The sequence below is a fragment of the Triturus cristatus genome, chromosome 9 (assembly GCF_964204655.1).
Source record: "Triturus cristatus chromosome 9, aTriCri1.1, whole genome shotgun sequence".
Taxonomy (NCBI): domain Eukaryota; kingdom Metazoa; phylum Chordata; class Amphibia; order Caudata; family Salamandridae; genus Triturus; species Triturus cristatus.
The window spans coordinates 885,699,331-885,721,093 of NC_140592.1; the positions used below are offsets into that span (position 1 = coordinate 885,699,331).

Below are 21,763 nucleotides of genomic sequence, written 5' to 3' on the forward strand. Positions count from 1 at the left end.
ATTGTTTCAAATAAGACAGCTGAAAGCTTGTTGTCTTCTAACTATTTATAAAATGAACGTGCTGCTATATTTGATTGCACTATTGACAAGGCAACTGAATTATTATGCCTGTCTATTATCACATAGACAGCAGTACGTCTGGGGCTTCCTTTGCTTGGCTAGAGCCGAGGAAATAACTGTATTAAAATAGTCATAGGCACCAACAACTATTTAGTAGCACATCCACGTCATTTGACAGATTTCTACAGAGCGTCATATGTGAGGGAGTTCCTGAGAACAATTCTTCTCTAACCATTGTTTGATCTTATATTGACTACTTCTCAACCAAAAAAAAAACGTTATTTCTTGGCTCACTGGACTGCAGCCCACCCTGTCTCCAGCTGCCTCAAACTCAGTTGTTTTTGAAACTGTGGAACAGAATTTGCCCTGCTAAAGGGGAAGTTTTTCTGAAAAGCTCCATGAAGCACTTGCACACAATTGGAAGCTCATTGAACTATTTCAGCTGGTAATTACCTCAAAAGTATGTGCAGTCACCTCCTCCAAACCTGAGACAAAGCCTTCTTATGAAGAGGCCTTAAAAAAAGAGTGAGTAACAACCTTTGCAAACATTTTACAGAAATATAGCATTACTGACATATAGTTAGTTGCATTGGCTGCCCAAATCATTGAGGACCAAAGCTCTTCCATCAACAAGAGGGACCATTTGTTGATGACCATAATTTCAACAGGCACCGTACCAGCAGACTTCATTAGCAGTACCCTGTCATCCGTAAGGAAGAATGTACAGTCGACAACAGTACAGTTGATGACAAGACGCCTGTCGAAGATGACGTGGTTGATGTTCCCTGTGGTGACCATCACCTCTCTATCTACGGAGACCCCATTGACTGCAACACTACATCCATCCACTGTCGATGGCAGTGACCATCTCTTCACGATGACTATCGATACTATGACCCTGTTGACAACAGAAGTTCCTTTTCAACCTTTAATTTTCCCACTTTTGCTGTTGAAGGTTTCTACATACACCCAAGCAATATACTGAAATTAGAATTGGAAGCTAATGTCGGCGATCTGTGCAGTTGAATGTACTCTATGTACTGGAATTCGGGGAGGAACTTTATTAGGAGGAGGAATACCAGCAAGAGTATGAGTTTCAGCCTCTGACTTTCATGGGGGAAGGCTGCCAAGCTAATATGACCAGCGTTACCCACGGCTTCCCTACAAGGACCTACCTGTGATCAATTCCCTTTGCCATTTATGACCGTATTCCAACAGACCACCCTCCTTGTCACCTCATCAATAACCAGAGATGCCTCTCTCCTTGTCTCTGCCTATTCCTGCAACGCCAGCTCCTTTTCCACACCCTGAAGATGCATCAGAAGATCTTCTGATGGTTCCCAAGCAACACCAGAAAAAACACCATTCACACACTCATCCTATTGGGCAACGTGAACACCCTCTATGCCGGGATCAGCAAAGATGTCTACCATACACAAAGGATGTTAATCATTATGCATGTTGGTCAGTTCCAGAGAGAACTATTTAGGGTATCCATTGAACTGATGATCAGAATTGCTGCAGCCCAACCATCATTTTTGGGAAGCAGTGAAGAATCTGAAAGAAATTGGATTGGGTTGAAAGTGAGTGTTGGGCTGATGTTATGTGGGTGAGAATGTATTAGAGTTGGTGAGTATTGGGGAGAGTGTGATTTGATGGTTAAAGTGATGGTGAGAATGTATTGTGATGAGGTGCTGAGAGAGAAGTGGGCAGTACTAGAATTAGTGTGTGTCAGTGAGTAAACATGTTAGTTAGTGAGTGAGAGTGTTGGTGTAGAGGATGTCTCTAAACCATAGAGCTTCCTGTGGGCACATAAGGGAACAAATTCCCATAAATTATTTTAATCTGTGGGTTCCTGGAGGCTCTTTTCTATTTACACTATTTCTTTGTTTCTGATGATCAGGCTTATTGAAAAGAATTCGAAGAGACCTTCTTCAGATCTCTTGATGGGGTTTTATACTCAATTTGCTGCCCTACTCAGTGTTTGTAGTATTCCCTTGCAATTCTAAGCATATACATCTGTTGAGGGTTCCTTGATGGAGGAGTTAGTTACTTAAGCAAGAATATTAAATTAGTTTTATAAGTAACAATCCCTCCCTCTTGTTTTCTGAGGTTTGGCAAGGTGATCTATAATAGCCATCTCTGAGCCAAACTTTATGCAAGATCTCAGTTTTAAAAATGTTATGGCTTAGAAACCTGTTTTGTTGTCCGAGTGTCCTTGGTGCTGTGTTAGCATGGTAAAAAGGGGAAGAGAAGAATCATTTGAAATGTTTTCTAGGATCCTGCATTGTGGTGGGTAATTATTCTAAATTTATGATTAAGAAAGTTTTTTTTTTTTTTGAGAACCGCTGGTTCTCATCCAGGGGATAGTCATCAATAGTCATAATCTATGAATAATCCCCGCCCATGTGCGGGATCCCGGAGCATATAGAAAATACATATATATACACATATATATATACATATGTGATAACATATAAATGCAGCCTAATAATGTTCAAAACATGGCAATGCTGTAAATTACATATTTTTGCATAGTAGTGCCCCCGTAACCCGTAAGGAAAAAAAGGAAGCATCAGGTAAATTATAACACAGCACTGCTTTATTGCCATAAAGCAACATGTAATTGTAGGCATTCGCCAGTAGGCTGCAGTAGAGTATCAAGAAACCAAGAAAACTGACACCCTGCCTTTAAGGCATTAGAGTAGGGGGACCGTGCCTTTAAGGCCTGCCTGTGACCCCCTGCTCCCATGATGCACTACAGGTGGCAGTTGGGCCAGTTCTTTTTTCCGGCTCCTTCTGTGAGGATTCTGGAGCTTGAGCTCTTCAGTTTTTTGACTGAAATTTTGAATTACAGCTTTTTCAAGCTTTTTTTGACGTTTTCTGGCTTTTTAGGGCTGATTCTGCTGGTTTCCACTGAATTTTCCAATTTTTTCCAGTCAGAATGTCTCCTTTATTTAGGAAATGCCCTTCTTGTGGTAATAAAATGGCACTGGCGGATCCACACTCGGTGTGTATTGTGTGTTTACCATCTAAACACGATCCTGACCAGTGTCCCCACTGCCAGAAGTTCTCAAAGCGCACTCTGAGAGACAGAGAGCGCATTAAACTGCATGCAAGACTGGAGAAGGAACGAAGCCGTCGTGAAGGCGAGCATTCCTCATCAAGACCACCTTCTTCAGCTACGCAAGTACAGAAACGGCGACATACCAGCTCCCCGGGCTCCAAGAAGACCAGGAGTCCAAGAGGTTCGCCGTCGACGTCGAGGATGCCGGCGAAAAGGCAGAGAACTTCGGCGTCGAGGGATTCATCCCACCATCAAGAGTCTCCGCCGCGCAAAAGTAAGTCGGCGTCGAGAGGCGGCCCTTCGGGCTCGAAGGCTGCTAGTCTGGTGATATCTGGACTGTCTCCGTCGACGTCGAGGCTTCCGTTGACGTCGAGACACTCTCCGCCACCCTCGAGGGGGTCGACGTCGAGAGATGCGGCGACGTACATTCCGCCGCGAGTGGGCCGGTCGCCGTCGTTTTTTTACCCCCACTCGGCGACATAGAAGGTCGACGTCGAGAGGAAGATCGACGTCAAGATCACCAGGTCGACGTCGAGAGAGGTCGACGTCGAAGTCGCCCAGTCGACGTCGAGACAGGTCGACGGCGAAGTCGCCCGGTCGACGTCGAGAGAGGTCGACGTCGAAGTCGCTTGGTAGACGGCAGTAGAGGTCGACGTCGAAGTCGCCCAGACGACGTCGAGAGAGGTCGACGTCGAAGACACGGCCGACGTCGAGGTCATCTAGCCGACGTCAGGTGCCAGAGAAGAGGAGATCGACGTCGAGGTCTCCGCGATCGGCGTCGAGACCGCAGTCGAGACCAGAACGGCATACCTCACACTTGCCGATGGTGACGCAGACGTCGTCGACGTCAAGGGATTCGAGGGCGAAAGCTGGACCGCCCGCAGAGAGGTCCCCAGGAGAACAGTCATCATCTCCGGGACTGCACATCGTGCAAATATCTCCGGAAAGATCACCCGAGGCTCCAGAGCAGTTTGGACTGTCACTGCGCTGGTTACGAGATGTGGGCGCTGGCGCATGTCGGAGTCCGGGATCGGACTACTCCCGCATGTATTCCCCACCGCGCAGGAGTAAATCGCCTCCGAGGGATCCAAGGCCAATTTCACCACGCCGGTCTCGTTCCAGGGACCGTCGGACCGCGCCAAAACGTCCAAGATCTCCGTCCAAGCGCAGATCTGGATCAAGGGCTCACCATAGCGAACGCTCCCACAAGAGGCGACGCACCAGGTCGTCCACTTGGACTTCATCCACAAGATCTTCAGTCCGGGACTACTCTCCTACTTTTTCATCCACGCCTCCATCGCGAGTGTCCCCGGTGGATGACATTATAACTTTCTCGGACGTCCTGGGTAGAGGGGCGCAGAAGTTGAACATCGCACTGCACGTCCCTCAGGCACCCACTTCTGTGATCTTTGACACTTTACACCATCGGTCAGCTCCCAGACCTCTGCTCCCGTTGGTGCCAGGATTGTTAGAACCAGCGATGGCCACGTTCCTTACACCGGCTACAGCGGGCTCGGTCCCCTCGAGAATAGCAAAGAAGTACAAGGCTCCGACTGAGGACCCTTTATTCTTGAGGGCGGACCCGCCAGCGGATTCGGTGATAGTGGCGGCGGCCATGAAGTCTCACTTAGCCTCAGTATCTGCTACTGTCCCCCCTGAGAAGGACAGCAAGCTGATGGACTCCTACGGCAGGAGAATGTGCAACACCTCGGCTTCGCACATGAAGGTCGCTAGCGCTTCAGCCCTGCTGGGGAGGTATGATCGTTCCCTATGGGATTCCCTGGCCAGATTTGTGGAGAAATTGCCTAGGGAGGACAGGCAGGACTTCACGGAGATCCTCCATGAAGGCGGACTGGTGGCCAACCAAGTAATAAGCGCAGCGGCGGATGCATTAGACCTAGCCGCGCATGGCTACTCCCATGGCATCTGCTCCCGCTGTTCGGCCTGGCTCAGATTAACGGGCCTCAAGCCAGATGCACAAAAAAGAATTCTTAACCTGCCGTTTAATGGATCATCGCTATTTGGAGCTCATGCGGACGACCAAATGAGCAAGATGAAAACGGAATTGGACACCGTAAAGGCTGTGGGACTGGAAAAACGCAAAGAGTTCCGCAAGCGTTTTCGCCTGGGCGACAAACGTGCCTTTCACCAGCGCGTTCAAACGCCCCAATGGTCCTCTCAAAACCAACAGAGGTCCCAGTTTCAGCAAAGGGGCCGGGGCAGAGGAAGAGGAAATGCCAAACAGCAGCAGTCCTCTAACAAGCAGCCTCCCAAGCAGTGAAAACTTACTTCCTCCGCGCTCGTTCGCCACTCCGGTAGGAGGAAGTATCACCGCTCACCTGGCAGAGTGGAATGCAATTACAAACGACAGATGGGTGCGGAGTATTGTAGAGCGGGGCTACTTGCTGAGGTTCAAATCACCCCCTCCGCAGGTACCCCCACGGAAACAGCCACTCCCTACCAGCCAAAACAAGCTGTTAAAGGACGAAGTTGCCACTCTCCTCTCCAAAAACGCCATAGAGGAAGTTCCAAACAGGCAGAGAAATCAGGGAGTGTATTCCCGGTATTTTCTTGTTCAGAAAAGAGGAGCGATCGGAGACTACAGACCCATCCTCGATCTCCGCCTACTCAACAGATTTCTCAGAAGAGAAAAATTCAGGATGCTAGCACTGCACCAGATTTTCCCACATCTACACCAGGGGGACTGGATGTGTGCCATAGACTTACAGGATGCATACTTCCACATTCCTGTCTCAGCGAAACATCGGAAGTTTCTCAGATTTCGCATCCTTCGCCAACATTATCAATACAAGGTCCTGCCATTCGGCCTCAAGTCCGCGCCACGAACATTCTCAAAGTGCATGGCGGTGGTGGCTGCATTTCTCCGCAAACGGAAGATATTCGTCTATCCCTATCTAGACGACTGGCTCTTAAAAAGTTCCACTCCGGCTCGTCTCCAGAGTCATCTCTCGTTCTGCCTAAACCTTCTAGACTCGTTGGGCCTTCAGGTCAACTACAGGAAGTCGATCCTCAATCCAACTCAGCGGATCCACTACCTGGGCGCCTCTCTAGACTCCGCAAGCGTGTGTCCTTCGGAGGAGAGGTTATCCTCCATGCTGCAAAAAAGCCGCACGCTTCTCAGCACGGAATATCCCACAGCCAGACAAGTGTCATCTCTCCTGGGATCCATGGCCTCGTGCATCTACATCGTGCCCAACGCACGTCTGCACATGCGTCCTCTGCAGCAAGACCTAGAGGATCAGTGGTCGCAGAGGTCCGGCCGCTGGGAGGATCACATTACCCTTCATCAAGCCGCCAAAGATTCCATCCGGTGGTGGATGAAGCGCTCCCATCTGCTTCACGGCGTCCCTTTCCATCAGGCGCCTCCGACACAGACAGTGGTCACAGACGCCTCCATGCAGGGCTGGGGGGCTCATATGGGCCAGCTTCAAGTACAAGGTCTCTGGTCCACTACCGAACAGAGCTATCACATCAACTTCTTGGAGCTCCGAGTAGTCCATCTCGCTCTCAAGTCCCTGTACCCATCCCTGCAGACCGACTATGTTCAGGTTCAGACGGACAATACCACAACTATGTTCTATTTGAACAAGCAAGGAGGGACCAGATCACGGGTCCTGTCTCTGGAGGCCCAATCAATCTGGAGATGGCTTCTGGCGAGAAACCTGACGATCGTCGCGGTTCACCTGCCAGGGACCCTGAACGTGCAGGCAGACGGCCCAAGCAGAGACTTTGTCGAAGCGCACGACTGGGTGCTCAACAAAGACGTCGCTCAAGACATCTTCCGCTTGTGGGGCACACCGGACATCGATCTGTTCGCAGACGCGGACAACAAGAAATGCCCCGTCTTCGCCTCCAGGTTCCTTCAACGGGGGTCCCAGGGGAACGCGCTTTTGATCAGCTGGTCGAGGACATTGCTTTACGCTTTTCCTCCTCTCCCTCTCATCCCGGCTGTGATTCAGAAGTTCTACAGGGCCAGAACTCGGATGATCCTAATAGCACCGGAGTGGCCCCGGCAGTGGTGGTACCCAGATCTACTCCAGCTGTCGGAGGTACCACAGAGGAGGTTGCCATGCCTGCCGAACTTGCTGACCAAGGACAAGGGGAGAGTGTTCCACCCCAATCTCCCCTCCCTCCGCTTGACGGCATGGCTCCTGAATTCATCCAGTACGGACATCTACATCTTCCACCGGACTGTATGAACATTCTTCGGGAGGCAAAGAGGCCCTCCACGAGGAAGTCGTATGGCTTTAAATGGAAAAGATTCTGCTTCTGGTGTAGAGTTAACACCCTTGATCCGATCCGGGGTCAAGAACAGGTTATTCTCCCCTACTTACTGTACTTGGCGAAGTCTGGGTTAAAGTACTCTTCCATCAGAGTACACTTAGCTGCTATTACAGCCTACAGGAAGTCTCCTACCCAGACCTCATTCTTTCAGATGCCAGTAGTAAAGGATTTCTTAGAAGGGCTTAAGAAAGTTTACCCACCTGTGAGGTCTCCTTCCCCTTCCTGGGAACTTAACATCGTTCTCTCTAAGCTGATGGGAGCTCCTTTTGAGCCGATTCATAAGGCCTCCTTGCAACATTTGACCTGGAAGGCTGCCTTCTTAGTAGCCATCACTTCGGCCCGTAGGGTTAGTGAAATTCAGGCCCTCTGCTGCAAGGAACCTTACACTGTGTTTCATGCTAATAGGGTGGTGCTCCGTACTCATCCGAGCTTCCTGCCCAAGGTGGTTTCGGACTTCCACATTAATCAGGTGATCACTTTGCCCACCTTCTTTCCTCAGCCGACCACTCCCCCGAGAGAGCTCTACACTCTCTTGACCTCCGGAGGGTTTTGAAATTCTATCTGGCTAAGACCCTTACTCTTAGAAAGTCAGACAGGCTCTTTGTTAACTATGGACCCACTAATACCGGGCTGGCTGCGACCAAGAGGTCTATCTCTAGATGGATTGTCTCTTGTATAGCTTTGGCTTACCAACTGTCCCACAAAGTTCTACAGGGTAAACCTAGAGCACACTCTACTCGAGGGAAAGCTTCTACTGTAGCACTCCTTCGCAACGTTCCTATGTCTGAGATCTGTAAAGCGGCTACATGGCGCTCAGTCCATACTTTTACGCGCCATTACTGCCTAGATTCAGACGCGCAGGCCGACGCCCAGGTGGGGCAGGCTTCTCTGAGGAACCTGTTTGCATAACTGTAAATGCAAAATGTGTTTTGCTGTTTATTTTTTAACTGTTTTTGCTCGTCCGCGAGACTTTGGGTATGGGCTTGCTACTCTATTCATAGATTATGACTATTGATGAGTATCCCCTGGATGAGAAGGATTAGTTACTTACCTGTAATCCTAGTTCTCATCCAGGGGTATACTCATCAAAGTCATAAGCGACCCACCCACCTCCCCGGACGAGCAATTTTTCTCTTTAAATAAGTAATGAATGGAAGGCAGATCTACTCAGGTGCGGAGTCACCGCCAAAAAGAACTGGCCCAACTGCCACCTGTAGTGCATCATGGGAGCAGGGGGTCACAGGCAGGCCTTAAAGGCACGGTCCCCCTACTCTAATGCCTTAAAGGCAGGGTGTCAGTTTTCTTGGTTTCTTGATACTCTACTGCAGCCTACTGGCGAATGCCTACAATTACATGTTGCTTTATGGCAATAAAGCAGTGCTGTGTTATAATTTGCCTGATGCTTCCTTTTTTTCCTTACGGGTTACGGGGGCACTACTATGCAAAAATATGTAATTTACAGCATTGCCATGTTTTGAACATCATTAGGCTGCATTTATATGTTATCACATATGTATATATATATATGTGTATATATATGTATTTTCTATATGCTCCGGGATCCCGCACATGGGCGGGGATTATTCATAGATTATGACTTTGATGAGTATACCCCTGGATGAGAACTAGGATTACAGGTAAGTAACTAATCCTAAGTAACTTTTCCATATGTGCAAAATTTTAATTATGCTGCTTTCTTATTCTTTTTCATCACTTAATTACTTTCCAAAGTATGCCTTGGGTAGTACTCATAAAGTGATGGGACCGCTTGGGTGCATGGTTATTTGTCTATATAAAAGTGTTATGTGTTAAACAAGCTTATATGCATTCACTGCAACTATAAGCGACAATGGTTTATTAGAAATCATTGTGGCTAATAAAGAGAATAGTTCATTGTTGGGAATGAGGTGAGGTATTGCACAGACTATATTGTTATTACACTTTGTTGCACAAGTTTCAGAATATCACCTTTTATTTTTATGCAGATTATTTGTTCCCAACTGTGCTTCTTCATTTCAGGTGGGTAGAATGTGAAGGCCTGGGCCCGTACCACAAGAGTTAGTTCAATTTGTTATTCTGAGGAAAATGCCATGATCATAGTGTTTGACATCACATTTATATTATTCTACACTTTCCAGGTTTATCAGTTGTGTTCGATGGAAAGAGGGAAGACTATTTTCCTGATCTAATGAATTGGGCAAGCTCGAATGGTGCTTCTACAGAAGGTTTCGAATTGGTCGAATTTCCAGGGGAAGGTTGTGGTTTAAAAGCAACAAGACACATTAAGGTAAGGGTCTCATGTACAGTGACATCTACCATCGAGTCATTTGTGCAAGTCAGAACAGTCGTACTGTCCACATTTTATGAAAAACATTTATTTCCTCCTCCTAGTTAAGTATTATACTTTTACCTCTTTTTCTGTTCAACTTCAAGCTACATATATGGTTCAAAGGGCACATTTGGCACATAATCTCTATGGTTCTGTTTCTGGTTCTTATACCAGCAACATGGCAGATGCCATCACCCTTTAGTTACTCCACTAATGCTGCATGGAAAGGAATGTAATTTCTGCTCTAGGCATTTGCTAGGAATGATTCATCTTTACTGAAATTCTTAATCTACTCTCAAGTCCCAGGCATTTATTTGAAGAACCTGGGGACCACCACCGCCGCCACACACCCTCCCAAACTTCTCATGCTCATGAAAGAAACCATGGAGGAAATGTAATTGATGATAGTAATTACCGCTCTGGGGATCCACTTTAACTAAGAAGAACATTTATCATGGCAGTGTATATCAAGTGCCAGATCCCTGCATATCTCTCATTTCTTTGTGCCATATCCATTTAAAATAATAAGGGTTTTAATGGACCGTTTGCTAGGTTCAGAGAGAGCATACAGCCACTCCTCATCATTCACACTGTAGTTTTCTTCGTAATTCTGCACAATACAAAGGACATTTTCGCACATTACAAGATAAATGTTAAAGTTTGAAAGCCCACTTGAGATCTACCTATTCACTGAGCCTTGCACTTTAACACGCTTCCTATGCAGTTCCTTTATTATCAGTCCATTTCATGCTCTCATACGGATGGATACAAATTATTAAACTGAACACAATTCCGGTTGTGCACATATTTTCTTTGGTACTTCTACTGGTTTTACCTACTGACTTCCAGACTCCTTGCCTGCCCCTTTGATATATATAAATGTCATTAAAACGTGTACTGATGTGTATATATGTCTGCACCTACATAAACCTCTTGGTCCAGAGTGCACCAAAACCTTGGCAGTAAAAGGGGTCAGTGTAGAGTGTTCCAATCCCATTCCTCAGTGTCTCTTCCAGCCACAGAGATTTATCTTCCCAGATACTTGAGAATCCTAAAGCCAGATGGCCGACCATCCGTGAAGGCATAAGGATGTGTGCTGGTATCCGTATGCACAATCCATTCTGGGTCCACAGATATCCTGAGCTGTGCATGGCTTTTGTTGGACTGGCACATCAATATTTGTACTATGAGGTGTGGGGCAGATTGCAGATGATTGCCAGGTGGGTGCAGCTGTGACTGAAAGGTGCTGCTTTGCTTGGAAGTGGGCATATTAATCGAGACAACTGGGTCCGGTATCTAGTAGGCATTCTGAGGGAAGATGGCCGCAAGCCATTTGCAGTTGACGGGAAAAGATGTTCCTGTTTCCACTATCTCTACCTACTTAAATTTACCAACTCAGTTGTGCTTTCTGCTATCATAAGTTACTCTATCATTTAGCATTTTTTGGTAGTTTCATGGCTTCTCCAGGCTAAGACAATGACATTTTCTTGCCATAGATCTCGTAATTTCTATAGTTGGATAACTTGTGCTGGTATTTTCCCATTTGTAAATTCTTGTACAGCGGCCAGCATTTCTTTGCCCTTTTGAGCAGATTCAAATGGCATGTCTTGGAATACCCTAACTATGGTCTGCTGCGGTCTCAAATAATGCAGCAGCTCTTGCTTTGGAAAGTATAGGCTTTTTAATGCTTTGTCTATAAAATATAGCAAATTGTTCGGAGAGGGGCCTCTTCTGTTTGAGTGGTACTCTGAGCTTTGGTGATGGTGAGCTCTGATCCGTCTCCTGCTGATTTTAGAATGTTCTCTTTAGTAAGCAATTCCAAATATTTTTTGGAATTACATTTATCGACTTACAGCTTTGAGTAGAACAAATCACAAAATCTGTCTTTTAGACCTTCTTTGCACATTTACATTTATTTTCTTTCTATCTTTCTCATTTGGCAATTACCATTTTTGACTATTTGTTTTCCTAAATAGTGTACTGTTTGTCTTCCATATGATACATTAATTCTTCAAGACTTCTATTTAATTATTCTGAATGATTCCGGAGACTTCGGGTCTCTTCTGGATTTCTGTCTGAATGAGCTTGGATTTTCGAACATTCTTTAGTTTATCTAGAATCCTCACTCTCTTTTTCTTTAAGATTCAACTCCTTATTTTGTGCTGGCCTTTATTCGAGGCATATGAGCTGCAGATCACATACTTAGGATAGTAGATTGCCATCTGGTGTTGGGCTCGGATGCTTGCAGGTTGTTGTTGTCTTCGGAAGAAGTCTTTGGTCACGAGATAGGTGACTCCTCCCTTGGACGACAGTGCGCATGGGCATCTCTCCATCGTTAGATTGTTTTTTTCCGCCATTGGGTTTGGATGCAACTTTTCCGCTCCAGTTGGAAATACCAATTCCAAGCTTTTCGAAGCGCAAAACTTCACAAAAAACATCAAAGCACCTTCATTCTTGACATCGATTTCATCGGCTCGATTCCGGATGTCGATGCGGGCCGCTGGGCCTATCCACGCCGTGAGGCCTACGGCTCATGGAAAGGACGCCTTTCTAAAAATGCCCCCAGTGTGGACCTAAATTTCCGCACAGTGACCACCACAAAGTCTGCAACCTGTGCCTATCCCTGGAACACGACGAGTCCAGCTGTCCAGCCCTTCGATCCAAAAAGTCCATTCGAGATCGAAGGGCCCGACGACACATCATGGCACAGAGAACAGCTCCGGAACCAGAATACATCTTTGATGTCCCGGAAGAAGATTCCGAAGATCTACAAATAATTTCCGAAGCAGACGACTCAGACGACCCCATCACTCCTGGGCAACGTGTGAGTACTACTGCCCCAACCCCACCAAAACCAAAGGCATTGGTCAAGACTTTGCCTGCTGGCGCCAGTCGAGACCGAAAACACCCTTCAGAAGCCCCGCCTCCGGGCTCGGCCCCGAAGAAACATAAGCCTTCCGGTAGCTCGGGACCGAGCAAACCGCGTGTCATTGTCCTACCGGCACCCTCTGCACCGAAGACAAAAGACCACTCGGCACCGAAATCTGCTCCAACGCCTTCGGCCCCAAAAACACCAAGGTCACTAGATACACCTTCGGCTCCGAAACCGACATCGGCTCCAAAAAAATCATCGCTACCGAAACCACCGGCTAAGGACTCTCATACGCCTCCTAAAGCCAAACAATCCACTGATCAATCAAAACCTCGATCGGAACCGAAAAAATCGGTACCAAAGACTGTTCCTGAAGAACAAGAACTTTTTCATCCAGATCCCAGGCAGAAAAAGATTTATATCAACCCCAAGACTGGACATGTCACCGCAGCGCCATGTAAAAAACTGAAACTGGACACACCACCTGCCCCAGTTCCTGTAAACAGGAAGGACTCTGCAACATCCCCTATCCCTCCTTCCTCTCCTATACTGCCTTCTATCCCACTCCCTCTGCCTACACCGCCCTTACCTATACCCTCTCCATCACATACACCACCTCCTCAGGATGATGATGATGACCTAGGGGGTGGGGGTGACCCTCATGATCCATTCACGGATCCAGACACCTCACCATTGGATGATTGGGCATTCCCTTTACCAGACATGCCTGACCCTCAGCCATATCCCTCAAAACCATCGCCTCCTGACGATCACCTGGGGTTTGGCCAATTATTAAATAGAGCGGCACTATACCACGGCGTCACAATGCACTCAGACGCACCAGAGGAAGACTTCCTATTAGACACTTTCGAACAGTCTCAAAAGTCTGTCCAAATTCTGCACATGATTAAAGGAGTCATAAAACACGCCCCCGAAGTCTTTAAAGATCCCGTTCGTGCCAGGGTTCTCAACCCACGGATCGAAAAGAAATATAGGCCTGCCCCTGAAGATCCTAATTACATCAAAGGGCAACTCCGTTTGGATTCTTTGGTCGTTTCCAAAGCCCGGAAATGCGCCAACTCCCAAACTCAGACAAAGAATCCAAACTTTTAGAAGCCTCTGGCAAAAGAGTAGCCGCACAAGCCGCTAATCATTGGCGTATTGCTAACACCCAAGCCCTCCTAGCACGCTCTGACAGGGCCCACTACGATCAATTAGAGACTCTCTTACAACATCTGCCAGACCAATATAAAACCCAGGCAAATGACCTTATTCAGGAGGGAAAACTTATTTCAAATGCAGCAATTAAATGTGCGCTTGACGCCGCAGACACCACCTCTAGAGCAATTAACACAAGTGTGCTCCTTCGACGACATGCCTGGCTACGCATTTTAGGCTTTAAGCCAGAGGTACAAACTACCATACTTAGTCAGCCGTTCAATCAGGAACACCTCTTTGGGCCAGCAGTAGACACTGCCCTTGAAAAAATGAAGAAGGACACGGAGACGGTTAAGTCCATGGGAACATTACAGTCTACCCAACCACGTGGCTGCCTTCGGCGCTCCTTCTGTAGAGGAGCCTCCAAAAATATGGCGACGGACACCTCCTCTACATTCAAAACCACTACACAAACATCCCCCAGTAGAGGATATGTTAGAGGCGGATACAGAGGAAACAACAACAAGGGGAGAGGTCGAGGTAATAACAACCCTTGCACCTCCCCTGCCACAAAACAGTGACTTTCCTCCACTCCCCCCAGACCATTCCACTCCGGTCGGGGGAAGACTAAAATAGTTCCTACCTGTCTGGAACTCCATCACAACAGACAAGTGGGTAAGACAAATTATCCAGTATGGTTACTGCCTGGAACACACAACTACCCCACCCCACATACCGCCCAAACAGCGTTCCATGTCACCAGACCATCTTACACTTCTCAAACAAGAGGTTCTTTCATTGCTTCAAAAACACGCAATAGAACCAGTTCCCTTAGAACATCAGGGTACAGGGGTATACGCACTCTACTTCCTAATCCCCAAAAAGGACGGGACTCTAAGACCAATACTCGACCACAGACCCCTAAATCTGTATATCAACTCAGATCATTTCCACATGATCACTCTTCAACAAGTGCTCCCACTACTGCAACAAGGCGATTTCCTTGCCACACTAGATCTCAAGGATGCCTACTTCCACATTCCCATACATCCTGCCCACAGGAAGTATTTAAGGTTTGTGGTGGACGGACAACACTACCAGTTTACAGTCCTTCCATTCGGAGTAACAACTGCACCCAGAGTATTCACAAAATGCCTAGCAGTAGAAGCAGCACATCTCAGAAGGCAACAAATTCATGTCTTCCCGTATCTAGACGACTGGCTAATAAAAGCCAAGTCATTCAACAAATGTGTTCTACACACTGACCAAACCATCCCAATCTTACACAACTTGGGATTCACAATAAACTATCCCAAATCTCATCTCCAACCCTCTCACATACATCAGTACCTAGGGTCCACCATAAACACCTCCACAGCCCTAGCATATCCCAGCCCAGCCAGGATAGCCAATATACAAGCTTTTATCGCAAAATTCCAAATCCAACACTCTTCCAGCAAGAGTGTTCATGCAACTCATAGGCATGATGGCGTCATGCATCTTCATTTTGCCTTATGCAAGACTTCAAATGCGTCCCTTGCAAGAATGTCTAGCACGTCAGTGGAACCAGGCTCACGGACAACTCACGGATCTGGTGTTGGTGGACAGCCGCACACATCGCTCTCTCAAATGGTGGAATATAACAGACCTCTCCATAGAGCGGCCGTTCCTAGAGTCTCTTCCACAGATAGTGCTGACAACGGACGCATCGCTCATAGGATGGGGAGCCCATCTCCTCGGCCACACCACTCAGGGCAAATGGACCACTCAACAGAAAATGCTCCATATCAATTACCTGGAACTGCTAGCAGTGTTCCTAGCACTAAAATCATTCCAACTACATCTCCAGAATAAAACTGTCCTCATCCGGACAGACAACATGACAGCCATGTATTACATACAGAAACAAGGAGGCACACATTCTCTCCAGCTGTCCCGGCTCGCACAGAACATTTGGAGATGGGCCATTCCCCAGAAAATATATCTACTTGCAGAACACCTTCCAGAGGTTCACAATCAGATTGCCGATCTGTTAAGTCGACAAACTCAACAGATCCACGAATGGGAACTACATCCTCAAGCCCTACTGCCTGTTTTCCATCAATGGGGCCAACCAGACCTAGATCTGTTCCCCACACACAAACGCAAAATGCCCAATCTTCGCCGCCAGGTTTCCCCACCCGGAGTCAAAGGGCAATGGGATATGGATGAACTGGTCAGGCAGATTTGCGTACGCTTTTCTGCCTCTCCCACTCATTACATTAGTGGTACGCAAGCTCAGGCAACAGTCTCTCAAACTGATCCTAGTAGCTCCCACATGGGCACGCCAGCCCTGGTTCCCAACACTACTGGAACTCTCGCTAGTTCCACACCAAAAACTGCATCTCTCCCCGTCCTTATTAACCCAGAACCATGGAGAAATCAGACACCCAGATCCAGGTCAACTAAACCTGGCGATCTAGCTCTTGAAGTCCTAGAGTTCAGTTACCTCAACCTACCACCAGACTGCATGAATGTTATAAGAGAGGCCAGAAGACCTACCACCAGAGCCTGCTATGCTGCAAAACGGAAAAGATTTGCCATTTACTGCACTAATAATCATATAAACCCACTGGATTCAACCATCCAGGACATCATTTGCTACTTACTACACTTGCAAAGATGTAATTTGGCATACTCCTCCATACGTCTCCACCTAGCATCATTAGCAGCCTACTTACAAAATAGACAACACTTGTCACTCTTAAGAGTACCGGCGATCAAAGCCTTCATGGAAGGACTAAAAAGGATTATTCCTACCAGATTACCGCCCTCTCCAGTATGGAATATAAACATTGTTCTTACAAGGCTCATGGAAGCCCCATTTGAACCTCTGCATAAATGCGAACTACAGTTCCTCACATGGAAAGTGGCTTTCCTTATCGCGATCACATCCCTCAGAAGGGTAAGCGAGATTCAGGCTTTAACCATACAAGAACCATTCTTACAATTACACCGTAACAAAGTGGTTCTTAGAACAAATCCGAAATTCCTTCCAAAAGTCATATCTCTGTTCCATCTTAACCAATCAGTAGACTTACCGGTGTTCTTCCCAAATCCAGACTCGGTAGCTGAAAGAGCTCTTCGTACCGTAGACGTTAAAAGAGCCCTTCTTTACTACATTGACAGAACAAAATCATTCCGCAAAACAAAACAATTGTTTGTTGCTTTCTCTCCACCACATAAAGGCAACCCCATTTCCAAATCTGGGATAGCTAGGTGGATAGTTAAATGTATCCAAATATGCTACCAAAGGGCTAAACGCACACTAACTGTTCCCCCTAGAGCGCATTCCACACGCAAAATAGGGGCTTCCATGGCATTCTTAGGAAACTTTCCCTTAGATATTTGTAAGGCAGCCACATGGTCTACAACACACACCTTCACTAAACACTATTGTGTTGATGTACAAGCAAAGCAACAAGCTTCTGTGGGTCAGGCTGTCCTTAAAACTTTATTTCAAACTGCCGCAACCGATACAGGTGACCACCGCTAGGGGAGTTCTTTCTTGGGCTTGTTGTGACATAGTGCTAAAATTGTTGCCTTTTAAAACTAAGTGAGACTCGAATTTCGTGTGAATAGCTTGCCAAAAGGTGCTGGTTCTGTCATCAACATTTCTCATTTAAGGAGTTCATTTGCATTTTTCATTGCAACATCGAGACTTCGCGACCCAGGGTTCATTACATTAAAATTCATAGAATGTTTGCCTTTCTCTAAACAATCAATTGTATCATTATCATTCTTTAAATGAAGTTTAGGCTTGGGAAGGTCCTGGAGCAGTAAGTGGCCTCAAAGCTATTATCTGGGCGCATAGTGGATTCAATTTCCTTGGGAACCTCATTAGATGATGATCTTGGCTTGATTTGCTGTTAGCACTCTACTTACCTTCTACAGCGCCTGACAGTTTTTCCGTACATCTTTAGGAAAGTTTCAGGCCCCACAGTTTTCAATCCATTGTTTAAATCTGGTTCTTTAGGCACACTTTGTTTGGTGAACAGAGGATTTTTGTCCCCTACTTACAGAAGAGCAAGCAGATCTTTAGTCACCTCCTCAGTCATCTCTGGGCCTATATTACATATCTGGCCTCTTTGCTACTGTGTATTCATTGTTCTTTTTACATTTTAATATCGGGAACTCCTCTCAAGTCGATTGCTGTGGTGGGGCATTTTTCTATTTATATGCAAGCTGCCCAGTTTGTGTACTAGTCACCAGGGAATAGCTGGTGGTTGAGGCTACCTTCTCACTGGCCATATTGTCTGGATGTTGTTGCTCCGTTCCTCTACTGAGATACAGTCAAGCCTTCTTGTTTTGTAGTGGGTCCGAGCCTAGCTGCATTCTTGTTCTGTCTCATACCCCTTGGGTAGCGTTGTTTTTTCGTGAATCTATGCTGCCCTCAGTGCCGCAGACTGCGGCAAGACATGCCTTCATTTTGTTCAATTTTGTTCTTCAAAAGCCAACATTCTAGAACGTCCCCAAATTGCAAATCTGTAGGTTCAGTAAAAGTGGATAATTCTCTACCCTTCCATTCTATTGCTGAACTTGAGAACCTGCTTCCTTAAAAGGTAGCCTACGCTTTTCCAGGTTTGTCAGATTCTAGTGTTAGCCTTGTGTGTCTCTTAGAAAGACGTTTCTAGGTGTCAGTAATTTTGGTCTAAGGGGCTCTTGAACCTTTACCTGTCTCCTTTGATTATTTCTTTATATATATGATCTATCTAGCTGATTTATTTGACCTAATTCCTGTAACCATTATCTCTGCTATTGCTGGTTTACACAATATACTGAAAGACGGTTTCCTCCTTAAAAATGTGGCAGATATTTTGATGGCCTTTTTTTCCCCAGTGCCCTTGCCCTCCCAGCAGTCGAAGATGCCAAGTCGTTTGAATTCACAGCATTTTGCAACCTTAACACATCTGCTAGGAGCACTTGTGAAGTTCGCTCTATCCCCTTCAAAGACTTATCCTTGTGTTTGCTTTGTTTGCCCTAAGTTGGCAGGGTATGGACAGACGTGGGTACCTTGCTCACTTTGCCACTGGATTCAAGCTAGCCTGGCTGATGAAGGGTGTTACCCAGAATCCGGTCCGAGGATGCTTGTTTCCGATTCAGGGAAGACCTGGCTTGGCAGTTCGGGCTGGACTGATCCCATGAGGCACAGGACCAAGACTGATTTGCATATTGCTGGGTCTGAACTGAGGTGGCGAAGTGAGCTAAAGAATGATGATGGATTCAACCCAGATCTGTGACTGGGGGTGAGTGTCTGAAAAGTTTTAGCGCACAGTCCATCATCTCCTTGTATTTTCCACCACAGCTTGTGGTGCGAGAACATGCCTCTTTTATTCTTTCTGTCTTGAATGTATTTCATCTGAACTATGGTTTTCCCTCAATAACCTTCCCCTTTCTTGGCTGAGGAAACCCATCACAACCTGGATAATTCTAGGGCTCTTAATTTTTACTTGGAAAGGGTGTCTGTTTTTAGAATGTCAGAAAACGAGGATCCCCTATGGTGGTTTAATCAAAGGTAACAAAGCAGTGAATGGCAAGGTGTCTTGCTCAATCCACAACATCTAAAGCTTCATCTGCAGCTTTCCAGAGGCATGGACATATGAGAATTTGAAAGTAGCAACTTGGGCCGGGCTCCATGCTTGGAGACATCTCTGGTATATACACTGCCTAGGAGATTCCAGAGACTTCCACACCCTCTGATCTGTACACTGCCTAGGAGATTCCAGTGACTTCCACACCCTCTGATCTGTACATTGCCTAGAGGTTCTAGAGACTTCCACACCCTCTGATCTGTGCACTGCCTAGGAGATCCTAGAGACTGCCACACCCTCTGATCTGTGCACTGCCTAGGAGACCCTGAGACTCCCAAACCCTCTGATCTGTACACTGCGTTAGAGACCCTGAGACTCCCACACCCTCTGATCTGTACACTGCCTAGAAGATCTCAAGACTACCACACCCTCTGATCTGTACACTGCCTCGGAGACCCTGAGACTCCTATACTCTCTGATCTGTGCACTGCCTAGGAGATCCCAGAGACTTCTGCACCCTCTTATCTCTCCACTGCCTAGGAGATACCAGAGACTTCCACACCCTCTGATCTGTGCACTGCCCAGGAGACCGAGACTCCCACACCCTCTGGTCTGTGCACTGCCTAGGAGATCCTGAGACTTTCACACCCTCTGATCTATATACTACCTAGGAGATCCCGAGACTCCCACACCCTCTGATCTGTACACTGCCTAGAAAATCTCGAGACTACCACACCCTCTGGTCTGTGCACTGCCCAGGAGACCCTGAGACTCCCACACCCTCTGGTCTTGCACTGCCTCGGAGATCAGAGACTCCTATACCCTCTGATATGTAAACTGCCTAGGAGACCCTGAGACTCCCACACCCTCTGGTCTGTGCACTGCCTCGGAGATCAGAGACTCCTATACCCTCTGATATGTACACTGCCTAGTAGACCCTGAGACTCCCACACCCTCTGGTCTGTGCACTGCCTAGGAGATCCTGAGACTTTCACACCCTCTGAGCTGTACACTGCCTAGGAGATCCCGAGACTCCCACACCCTCTGAACTGTACACTGCCTAGGAGATCCCGAGACTTCATACACCCAAGCCAGTCATATGATTTGGGCCTGCTGGTTTAAGGCGCAGTGGTAATCATGCAGAGGCCCAGTACATCCTTAACTGATTGTCACTGGGGACACACACTGATAATGTCCTGCCCTTTCCTAATGTGAAAGGGCTGGTAACGTGCTCTCACTTATTCGATACGTTACCATTAAGTAAATGATTGCTCAGTTACTTAAGGTGATTCTCTTATTATACAGCCTGCACTGTATCACGGGATGTTTACCTATAAGCCAGACAGGTCTGATCACTGAGCATAATTAAAGGAGCTGTTTAAAGCCACAAACACATAACGTTGCTTTCCTTTCCCCTGCTCTATTTTTATAGCTTACAATGACAAGCAGAGAGAATGTTTATTTTTTGCACTCCTTAGATAGAGAAAAGCTAGAATGTTTCTGCAGGCATGTTTCTACGCATTCAAGGATATTGCAGCTTTTTTTTTTTAAAACTGACTTCTAATACTTGCTTGCAACAAATATCTAACAGGTTTTTGATGTTAGTTTTGTACTACACTTTTTATTTTTATTCTTCATGTTTGCAAACTAGCTCGCTCTTTCATATGAAAGAGTTACGCACCAAGGTTTTAAGCGGTTAGTGGGAAAGGTGATGGTTTGATCAAGTATTATATGTGATATAGTAACCCCTGCCATACATGATAACGATATTGTATGTAACTCTGAGTTCCATAACCTTATATACTGACTCCGCCTTCAGCCTTGTTCCTTTATATGGTTATTGAACTCCTCTGTGACCTGCAATAGCCTTATAATGTACGGCAGGGGGTACTTTAACCCTTATAGAATATTTCTTTGGCTACTGTACAGGGTTGCAATCAGCCTTCTGTCACCTGTTGTGTGTTTCATGTACCGCCCTAAGTGGCATGGATATGCCAAGATGTGGATCCCATGCTCACTATGTCATTGGAACTAGCTGTACCCGATTGACGAGCCCATAACTAGGACGAAACCGGTCCTGGGTTGCTTGTTTTCCGGTTCAGGGAGGACTTTGCTTGGGCTGGACTGTTCACGCGAGGAACAGGGTCAAGACTGATTTGCATATGGCGGAGTCCAAACTGAGGTGTAATGGTGAGCAAAATAACAATGGGTTGGAGTTCTGCCGGGAGCGATTGCCAGTGGTTAGACTTATATCTGAAAGAAACACGTTAGTTAGATTCCTCATCTTAGAATATCCCCAGGCGTCAGACTGGATCCGGAAGATTTTTTGTCAGCAATACCCCTTGCGCGTCGCTAGGCGTCGTCTGCGGCTCCGCGTCCGTCGTCTGCGTCGTGCGCCAGAA

General features: G+C 46.7%; 1 protein-coding gene across 2 annotated transcripts in view; it reads left to right on the forward strand.

Annotated features, from left to right (window-relative positions):
- The window catches only part of SETD3 (SET domain containing 3, actin N3(tau)-histidine methyltransferase), a 452,863-nt gene that overhangs the window by 104,210 nt on the left and 326,890 nt on the right, over positions 1–21,763 (forward strand). For both annotated transcript variants that reach the window (XM_085626427.1, XM_085626428.1), the window contains exon 4: positions 9,571–9,719. In XM_085626427.1, the coding sequence (XP_085482553.1) occupies positions 9,571–9,719 (149 nt within the window). The remainder of the gene's footprint in view (positions 1–9,570; positions 9,720–21,763) is intronic.